The 11,132-nt window shown below is 28.9% G+C and overlaps 1 protein-coding gene across 9 annotated transcripts; it reads left to right on the top strand.

The window, feature by feature from the left end:
• The first annotated feature begins 513 nt into the window (after positions 1-513).
• Klc (kinesin light chain) lies at positions 514-11,123 on the top strand. Of its 9 annotated transcripts, none has more exons than XM_035085834.1 (10): positions 514-653; positions 1,019-1,084; positions 3,489-3,560; positions 4,649-5,015; positions 5,090-5,255; positions 5,345-6,060; positions 6,143-6,346; positions 6,465-6,476; positions 6,616-6,732; positions 8,854-11,123. In XM_035085834.1, exons 3-10 carry the CDS (start codon positions 3,517-3,519, stop codon positions 8,881-8,883), a joined length of 1,656 nt encoding a protein of 551 aa, XP_034941725.1. In that variant the 5' UTR covers positions 514-653; positions 1,019-1,084; positions 3,489-3,516; the 3' UTR covers positions 8,884-11,123. The 9 variants fall into 9 exon arrangements, with proteins under 9 accessions (XP_034941725.1, XP_034941719.1, XP_034941718.1 ...); XM_035085828.1 differs by lacking the exon at positions 8,854-11,123 and adding an exon at positions 6,905-7,634; XM_035085827.1 differs by lacking the exon at positions 8,854-11,123 and adding an exon at positions 6,905-7,030 and having other exon boundaries at positions 1,022-1,084.
• Positions 11,124-11,132: the final 9 nt, after the last annotated feature.

Genomic DNA, 11,132 nt, shown 5'->3' on the forward strand with positions numbered 1-11,132 from the left:
TACGCTGTTAAAAAGATTTAACATTATGATCATTTTTGTTATTCCTTTCTTTAATGATTTTTATTACTATAAAGTTGAAATTTTCTTTAAACAAAAATTTTAATAGTTATTAATTTTTATTAAATACTTTTATTGAATTATAATGTTATACCTTTTTCATACTTGCACACAATCCTGTTTATAGTAAAGGTTTAATGAATGGAAATCTGCAATTGGTTTTCCTTAGATTATTAATCTACTAAAACTTTTCTCTATTGTATCTATTGAATATGCAATTAAATAATTGAATAAATAAATATGGTTTATCGTCGCAATTTTAGATACTTGTTTAATCATTTTAGTACCATAATAGCACATTTATTCTTAAGTTTTTCCCATTTATTATAAGAGAAAATATCAATTTTTTTTTCACATTTAAAGAAGAATCACAAAGTAACGCCATCACACGGTATTTGTCGAGAATAAAAATTTTCATTGTGCGCCATCTATACTTTTAGCTGCTTATAACATGAACCAAAGCATACGTGTTTTTACGATTAGACGACACTCGTTGCGACCACTCGAATTTCATAAATCTGATAAATTCAAAATACTTTTATTGTGTACAAATAGCTGATTAATAATTGTGACAAGTAAACGGAGAAGGGAAAAATGTAAGTAACATGATTATTTTTTTATAACTCCTTCAAATCCTGCATTTTTTGTTTGTTGCTTTCAATTCGAGAACGCTTTCGCCATTTTATTCTGTCATATTTGTATGACTAATATTTTCTTGTTTTTTATAACTAGTCGACGAAATAGCTTAAGATGAAACAATAGTTCATTTTTTAATTCATATTTATCATATTACAATAATTTAAATCTTCTAAAAATATTTTTTTTTAAATATTATTCAAAACGATTATTTTTTAACATCTGTAGGCTGTGAGATTTTTAATTATTCCAAATTTACTCAATAATTAAAAACTAATAATTATTTCAACTTTGAGCAATTATAATGATTTCATTTTATTTTCAGCAGTGTAATGGTTATCTGAAAATTCAGTGAAGATTCCTTCTTGGACCATAATTAGCAGGAACTGCTGTGAGTGTCTTATTTTATCATGTCTCTATCTTTGTCGTAGATTCTCGCATGACTCTCTCCAATTTTTCAAATTTTTCTATCGATTAAAGACATACCTTAAGGAAAAATAACAGATGCATTCGACTTTGAAAGCTCGTTCACCTGCCACACCTTTTATTTAAAACCAGGTACAACCGGAAGTATTAATTTTAATTGTTTTTCGCGATCCATTGTGAGAACCGTTAAAGAAAATCATCACCCATGACCATCTTTTAATTCTTGTTGTTTTCAAAAATACCAAGTTTTATTTTTACGTAAATAAGTGGCTACTAATTTGTAACAAATGCTCACTGATTCATGATTGTTGTACTAAAATTGAGTGATGTAATACTTATCCTGTTATTTGAAATTTTATTTTCATTGAATAACTCTTAGAAACTGTTTCTAAAACAGTAAAAAAGAAAGCAATAATTAAGCAATTTCATTTCATTAACCTGTTAAAATACAATCGTAATTAAAATATTTAATTCATATGCTGACTTTCAATGAATCAACAATCACTTATGTTCCTGCATAACTGTTCTCTTGATATGTTAATCATATTAAATATTAAAATAATAATAAGTACTCACATCTAATTTCTTATTGATTATTTTCTCTTAGGATTAATATGTCACAAACCAATTAACTTTCATGTAAAGATAAATATTATGTCGTTTTTATTGATACAGAAGTTCACTTAATTCGATTAGAATCTATAATTATCCTCACGTATATTAAATAAAACAATAAAAAGTGTTGGTTTTTATTTAAAGTCTTGAACACGCAGACATGGTTGAGTTGATCAGTGTAGCGGAGTTCTCAGTCATGTCGTCACAGCATGAATCATCGGTTGATCAGACTCTCAAGCAATCGGCATAGATCCTACGCTATCCTACGATCTCTAAACTGAATTTAAATTGAACAAGTTTTCATGAAAGTTCATTATCATTGCAATCTAGTCTGAATAATTTATGACAATCATTTATCTGAACAGTTGATAACATTTTAATTTCTTTATTCGCTAATCAATTAGATTTTTCAATACAAAGATTTTAACTTTTATTGCTTCTACCTTTCACAAACTTTCTAACTAAATCAAATTATGTACAAAAGTTTTCTTTTTATTATCCTTATTAATTAATTATTTTTTCTTCACAATTTAAAATCCTGTTACCTGCAGGATTAGTGCCAGAACATTTAAAAACAATTTATAAATATTAATGTGAAAGTATCTTATCTTTTATCCTCTTTCCGTATTTATTTACATGACCCTTTAATTAAATTGAAACTGTTCTCTATGACTCTTTACTATCAGTAATTGACAGGGTTAAGTTCCTTAGTTATTTAATTTAATCTTTCTAATTAAATGTAGAGTCTATTTCATTAATATTTTTATAATTGTACATACGCAAACCTTCCCCGTAATCTTATCTAATTCTGCTACAATAATAACAGTAAAGACTTATCGATATATTTTATCTGGAATAATGTAAATAAATCCATATATAATGGATCAAGTCATTATGACTTGATGGGTATTCAAAATGTTAACTAGGGCGAATACCAATTATTGAGGACACCTACCTCAAGATGTCAAGATTATTGTCATAATGAATTTTTGATTACTATTTCATTATTTTTATTACTTCTCAAGTCAATCAATCAACTTCTACCCAAGAAAAATAATATTTTCTTATCAAATTTATCTGATTCCAAATTGACATATTACGTCGTACTTATAAACATAAAATTTATTTACTCCAGAAAGTTTCAATGAATTCCATAAATTATTTTTTATTATTTATCAAAATAGTTCAACTCATATTTATGAATTTTAATAGAGAATTTTTTTTTCTTCAAATTAATTGTTTAATTTAACATAAATTTTTAATTAATAAAAATGTGGACAAGTTTGTTTGAGCACTGGAGCGACAAAAATTTGTAGTGTTCTTATTACCTTTCTTTTTTATGTTCTTCCTGAAAAATGCGAAACCCTTTTCAAAAGAATCCATCAATCTACATTATGTGAAATCTGCAAAATACACAAGAATATGGAGGTCATATGGGAAGCGCATGCGTTTTACTCCCACCCTGCGGTACTCACGAGGGGTGCACGAAGCATCGAGTAGCTTCAGTGAGGAATAAAACCCCAAAGTGGTGTGATTATATCACAGTAGTTTATCATATAACATTTTATAGTCTAGATATATTTTTTTACTGCAATGTTGTTAGAATTAATTAGTGAAAGGTTTTTTAATACTGAATTCAACATCAAGTGATAATTTACATATAAATTCACCAGACGTAAACATCAGTGTTTGTTGCAAGACGTGAATGGCACAGATCGATATCATATAAGGGTTTTATCTTTTTTACGGATTAGGTAGGTCTGGCAGAACGTGACATTTCCAATGGGTAGAACTGATATGTCAAAAACGCTGAATGCTTATAGAATGTGAGTTAAAAATAAATTTAATAATTCATTGAAAATCCCATGAAAATCAATATCACATCATTTTCAATAAATTGTTTAATTTATCGCTTTGATTATAATCGTCACCCACATGACTTCAATAATGCAGCTGTTTAATAATACATTTTTCAGAACAACTTTTTATATCAAGAAGTTGCAATAAAATTTGCTATTTTTTCACATGTTAATGATTGACAATTGCAGTTGTAAATATGCTTTAGTGATTGCATGACCTTGAGCAGATTTTTTATGTCAGCTGTGAATTGTTTTTATTTCAGTATACTACCTTGAATAAATTCAACTATACTCTTCCCTCCCTTTAATATGAACAAAAGAATGGTTTAGTTGATATATACAAATGTCAGCACATTTACCCCACGTGTTTTTTTTATCAGACAACAGCATTGTATAAATTGATTGTTGAATGACAGTGTACAAGAAGGTTAAGGTTAAACATAATTACTAAAAGGCATCAAGGTGTTCAAGTTTTTCGCAAAGATAAATATAATAGTAAAACGTATTTTTTTTTATCGAATCATCTCGAAATCTACAGAAACATTTTTTGTCGCATAGAAAAGAGAAGAGATAAATTTATCGCGCAGTCGCGGAACTATTGAGCCATTGATATTTCGCCAGGTTTTGCGCAGCCCTTGACATGGGGTAAGTTCTTATTCGAACTTATTTTCAATCGAAATCTATTCCTTTTTCTATATCTTCGTGTTATTTATCGATTAAATTATCCTTGTGACTTACGGATTGCAGAATAGGTTCTACTTTTCTCTTTATTCGTTAATTTTTCCCGGTCAGAAGGTCGACCAGTCTTGAAACATTGGTTAATGGCTGATCTTAAATGTAATTAGCCATAAAATTTCCAGTAAATTCATTCTTACCACGATTTAGGGTTCTTTGATCGAGTGAATTGATACAAAATAATATTCCTTTTACAATTTATTGCTTTCTTTAATTAATTAATCAATCACCTAGAAGTGTTTATCTTTATTCTGAATGTCAGTGTAATTCTTAATAAATATCTGTAAACTAACTATTCACAAATATGTTTTGAATTACAGTAAAAAAATAGAGCATATCGGCACAATGACAGCTATGACACAGGAAGAGATAGTGGCTGGGGCTCGGACTGTTGCTCAAGGTCTGGAAGCCCTTCGTGTTGAGCACACTGGCCTCCTTCAGGGTCTTCAATCACAGGACGCACCTGAAGCACGGGACAAAGTGAGTTTACTATGCAAAAACATCGAAATGATTGAGCTTGGATTAGGTGAAGCACAAGTGATGATGGCATTGGCCAGTCAATTACAAATGGTTGAAGCTGAAAAACAAAAACTTAGGACACAAGTTAAAAGGCTTTGTCAAGAAAATGCTTGGCTCAGAGATGAACTTGCTGGTACTCAACAAAAATTGCAAGCTAGTGAACAAGCTGTAAGTAATATTTAGTGATTATTTTTATAATTAACATTAATGTGAAAAATTTTTAATTAAATTATTTTATGCAGGTGGCTCAGTTAGAAGAAGATAAAAAACATAGTGACTTTATGGAAAGTATGCGACAATACGATCCTGACCCGCCAGCTGATGATGAAAATGCTAAAGACAGACCAAAAGATGATCCTGTAGTAGATTTATTCCCAGACGATGAAGGCGATGATAGGAACAGTAAATGTATGTGATGTTGAAAACTTAAAAGTATTTTTTTTTCTTAGTGAAGTTGATTTAATTTTATATTCTAATTTTTTTTATTAATATTTCAGCAATGTCTCCAACACCGCCATCACAATTCGCACAGCAAGTTAATGCCGGCTACGAGATTCCGGCTCGTTTGCGCACTCTCCACAATTTAGTTATTCAGTACGCGAGCCAAGGCCGCTATGAAGTTGCAGTTCCACTCTGCAAACAAGCTCTAGAAGACCTTGAAAAAACATCTGGTCATGATCATCCGGACGTTGCTACAATGTTGAACATTTTAGCTTTGGTCTATCGAGATCAGAATAAATATAAAGAAGCTGCTAATCTTCTAAATGATGCTCTAGCAATTCGTGAGAAGACACTTGGAGAAAATCATCCAGCTGTTGCTGCAACATTAAATAATTTAGCAGTGCTTTATGGCAAACGTGGCAAATATAAGGAAGCTGAGCCACTATGTAAACGTGCTCTTGAAATTCGTGAAAAGGTTCTTGGTCGTGATCATCCAGACGTCGCGAAACAGTTGAATAATCTCGCCCTCCTCTGTCAAAACCAAGGTAAATATGAAGAGGTGCAGAGATATTATCAACGAGCTTTGGAGATTTACGAGGCCAAACTAGGACCAGATGACCCTAATGTCGCCAAGACGAAAAATAATTTAGCTTCATGTTATTTGAAACAAGGAAAATACAAGGATGCTGAAGTACTTTATAAACAAGTGTTGACGAGAGCACATGAAAGAGAATTTGGTGCGATAGATGGTGATAACAAGCCAATTTGGCAGGTATTGTTTGGTTCATATGTGTACTTTTATTGTTTTAATTAAATAAGAAAATAATAATCATATTTTTGAATCTTCTCGACAGGTTGCTGAAGAGCGAGAAGAAAACAAACATAGAAATAAAGAGAATGCCCCATATGGAGAATATGGAGGCTGGCACAAGGCTGCTAAAGTAGATTCTCCAACTGTAACTACTACCTTGAAAAATCTTGGAGCACTTTATCGAAGACAAGGAAAGTATGAAGCTGCTGAGACACTTGAAGACTGCGCGTTGAGATCACGTAAAGAGGTTAGTTACTTATAATTTAATTTTCAATATTTAGAGCATAAATTCATTCTTATTGATCACGGAAATTTACTAAAAATAAGTAGAGTTTAACCATGCACCATTTTTTCATTGCACGCAGCATTTGCAGCAGGTAAGTCGAGGCTTTTGCGAGCAACTTTCATCAACATTTACATATAAAATCATAATTGCTTTTTCATTCAGATAATTAAAAATTTTTTCTTTTTATATAATAAATCCTTAGATAATTAATTATTCTATTTCATGTTTAGGCATTGGATCTTGTTAAACAAGCAAAAGTTGCACAAATTTTGGGTGATGAAAAAGGCACAACCAGACGTGGTTCACGTTCTAGTCTTGCTAATAGCGAGCATGATCAGCACGATGAGGTGAGTTTACCGAGGAAATTTATACAGAAATTATTTTCTTAACTCCAAAAGACATTATAGTCGCACCGCATGTCGTAGTATCACCATTAGTCGTCTACTATCCTTTCTTCTTTCTTTTTGTTCTTTTTTTCGTTGTCTCGGCCCAATCTGACGATTCGACACACGATCACAGGCATCCATATCGCTGGTTCAGAAGGCACTTCATGATGGACAATCCAGCAACAACGACTCTAGCTCTAATAAGCCCGGTTTTAAAAATAAATTCTTTCATGTTTTCGGCATTCATTCTTCCACGTAGGATTATTATTTTATTTTTATCTAACTAATTAATTTTTACTTTAGTTATATTCAGTAGTTTTATTCAAAGAAGTATTTTTTTTTTTTAGTTAACTCATACATTAGTGATCATAAATAACTATTTTTTGCAGTTGTGTAGATAAATACTTACTTTGAACTGTTTTGTACATCTTATTTACTGACTGATAAGTACACTTTCGTGACTGTTATTGTAATTGTGCTGAATATAATTTTTTTCTGCATGTATTCAACACATTTACTGTTTTCAATCTATCATGATTTAGGTGCTTATTAATTAAATATTTACTTCTTAAAACGGTGATAATATGCAAGATTAAAAAGATTGTGAATACTATAATGATTTATAATAATACATTCATGAAGGATGTTTTGATTATAATGTTAGTGAAAAATTCGCTTTAAATATGTTAAGATTAATGAAGTAGCATTAATTCTTAAAGTAATGAGCAATTAAAAATAAAAAATTCGAAATATATTAAATGACAAATTTAAAGCTATATGCGTATAATATTTTAATATAGTGTGACTCAGGTATAATTATCTTTTTTTAAATTAAATGTTTAAATCTGCTTATTACAATCATCAACACGCAGATGTTTTCATTAATTACTCACTTTTCACCTTAGCATTTAATTGATGGCTTAATTGTTATATAAAAGTTCTAAAAAATTGCATACAATCAATTCATCAATTAATTAAACAATTTAAAAAATATTTTTTTTTGGTACTTTATAACTTTATCTTTATCATAATGATTATTATAATTACTATAAAATTTATATTTCAATGATTTAGTTTTATATATCTTATTAGATAGGAAAATAATTATGACAATTTAATACTATTATTATAGATCTGTTATGCAATGATACGTTAATTATGAATGCGCGATGAATAATAATTTGTTGCAATTGAGGAAAATTAGAAAGTGATGGTGCCTTGATATTGAATTAAATATAATTTTATAAAGAATTATAATTATACATAGTTGTCAATTAACATAATAATAAAAATAATAATAATAATAATAATAATAAATAAGAATAAGACTTTATTGGATGATAATTAGGCAAAAAAGCTCGAGAAATAAAGAATAAATTCGTTTTTTTGTGCACGCATTATGTATGTTTAATCAAATTCATTCTTTCATCGTTACCGAATACTTGCGTTGTCTCGATTTTTTTTTGTTATTTTTTTTTTCGCTTTGTATATCGCGAACCGGGGTTTAGGTATGGAGAATCAGCAGCACAACACAACATCTGAACAATGGCTCTGATGGCAATCGCAAATTCGAATAAAGGCAACAGCAGGTGCGTACCTGTAGGAGTAAACTTCATTTAAATTATTACTTTCTACCCCTGATAATGCACAGTAGACATTTTGTTTGTGTAGACAAACTAATTAAGTGATTGCTAATAGAACAATAACATTTTTTTTGCCTGGTAATAGCTTTATTTATTGTTGATAGATGTCAGTAAATAAAGTGAAAGCACTGTTGTTAACAATGTCATGTTTTTGTTGTTTGAACATATTTTTCTTTTGCTCATACTTCTTGTATACAACTTATTAGAAAAAGCTATAATAATGTTATTTTAGTGGCTTAATTGATTATTTTAGACATATCATACTTTTTCACAATTGAATTAATTAATAAGTGAATTATCAATAAAAAATCATATGGAATTTATTCTTCTTGCTGAAAAGTAAGATATGACTCTAAAGCAATAGAGTGTTTTTCTTGCTCTCCAAAATAAAAATAAGAAAAGGCATTTTGGTAGAAGTCGCGAATTATTTGTGTTGCAGGATCGAAAACACACGGTTCGCGCTCAATAGAACCACACAGGGATTTCAAGATGATTTTATAATGAATAAATGGTGATACATCATCGAAAGAGTGAGCGATACAGAGGTGATTGCCTCAACAGGACTCCAACAGCGTTTTTGCCTGTTCATAAAAACGTTGTTTTGACGTCTAACACTCACCTGGATTGTTCATTTATGCATATACATTCCAGAACTGCTTTCAACGAGGCTCGCGATAGATGCGAATTGCTCCTACAGGCAATTTTAATATTTATATTAACAAAACAACCAGCTTTATAAATTTCGTTTGAGAATTCTTAAGAACTATGAGGCGAATTGATTAACTCTCCTTCGACTGGTAATTTTAATCAAAATCCTTATTGTAAAAACATCATTTGCACTTCGTACTATTTTCATATCATGTCTGATGAAATTTACTAGATCTCCAAAACCTATTGAATTACTATTTATTGTGAAATAGTTATTTTTTACTGAAATTTAATTAAACAACTAGTACGAAATGAGTTTATTGATTCTTCATAGAGGAAATGATAAAAATATACAACTAGTAATTAAATAAGATAGAACAAAATAAGTCTAATGTTCTATCATTTGTTACTTTTGTCTAGTATTTCTAATGAATTACTAAAAACCTTCACTATCTATTTATTTTTCCTTATACTTAATTACTCGGCAAGTTTTTCATTAAAATTATGTTTATTAAAAAATATTTACTTTAAAAAAGTGGGTGTAGGACTAGTCAACTACAGCAATGAAGTAAATTTAATTCTTTTGAGATTACTGATTATTAATAATTACTTTTGTGTAAACCACTGTTAACCCATGTGTGATATGAATGATTTATTTATCTACCTTTTTATTCATTTATTAAATTGACAGTTGTCCAAAATTTATCAGTTTTAAATATGTTCGATAATGTAATCAACATGATTCTAGATTGGAGATAGGTTTAAAAGGAGAGTTCAACGCATGATCAATTTGAAATAATTGACATTGAGTTTAACAAAGATAAATAATTAATCGTACTTTTTTTATAGAAAAATAAAGCATGGTATATAGTGTTGACACGTTTTATAATAAATTAATTGGTTCTCGCAATATATCAGTATAGTCTGATAATTATTCAATTATACTTAATTATTAATATTATACTCCTTTTATACGAACTGTCAACTATTTTTAGTCACTTGGAAAAGTGTAAATAAATTAAAGATTAAATAATTGTATATCATATCAATTTATTGATTTATTGAGAAGTTTTGAGTATCAATTGTATTGTATTTATAGATTTTTTTTGATACTTTAACGAATTGTAAATTAGATATTATTGACCGTATGAAATATGTTTGATTTTATAAATAAATCAATTTGTTGTGAGAACCAATAGAATCATCAAGAACATCAACGGTAAGTGGCAACAATAATACCCATGATTTATTTTGGTTAATAAGGAAGATCAACTGATTATAGAAAATTGCATGATCTTTGAATATTCAAAATTAATCGTACGACGTCCATATGTAAACTTTCTAATATTTAAAAATGATTTGAAAAATTCCATGAAATAAGTTGATCGTATATTTCCGTGATCATTTTTTTTTCAATTATTCATTAATTGATTTTTGCGGAAATGTATGCTCTGAATATGTCCTGATGTTTACGCATTTGCAGTAAGGTATGTGCCTGAGAGCTTAAAGGCCTAGTGTTTGTATCTTAAGAACAGGTTGATAAAACTTTTTATTGAATAAATAAAATACATTTCAAGCAAGTTGAAAAATATTTTGATTAAAATATGAATTTGGTTGTTTTGTCATATTGATTTCCTTAATTTTCATTATTTCACTAATTTTGTAATGAAGTTATAAATATGGAGAATTGATAAACACTTTTTTTCTAAGTAATGTAATAATAAAATTAATTATAAATGGGCGATATTTGTATAATTTACCTTCCTAAACAATTTTAAGTATTATTATAGCATTTTTGTATTGCTATTATTTAGCAGTATTCAATATTTTTACATTACAATGTATCAAGTGGTATAATAGAAGATTATATAGTATATCATACTAATGCACATTGTAAGAATAAAAATTGTATAAGTTTCAAAAAATCCATTTAGATATTAAATTATCGTATAGTACGAAAGGTATTCTGGCTCTCAGGTGCAAACAATTGTTATTTAATGATCTGATAATGTATAAGCTTTGGTTTATAATAAACATTTTAACTTGTACAAAAATCATCAATTTTGTCTA

Source organism: Chelonus insularis, unplaced genomic scaffold, assembly GCF_013357705.1.
Source record: "Chelonus insularis isolate UGA/USDA-ARS -01 unplaced genomic scaffold, ASM1335770v1 contig_3_pilon, whole genome shotgun sequence".
NCBI classification, from domain to species: Eukaryota; Metazoa; Arthropoda; class Insecta; order Hymenoptera; family Braconidae; genus Chelonus; species Chelonus insularis.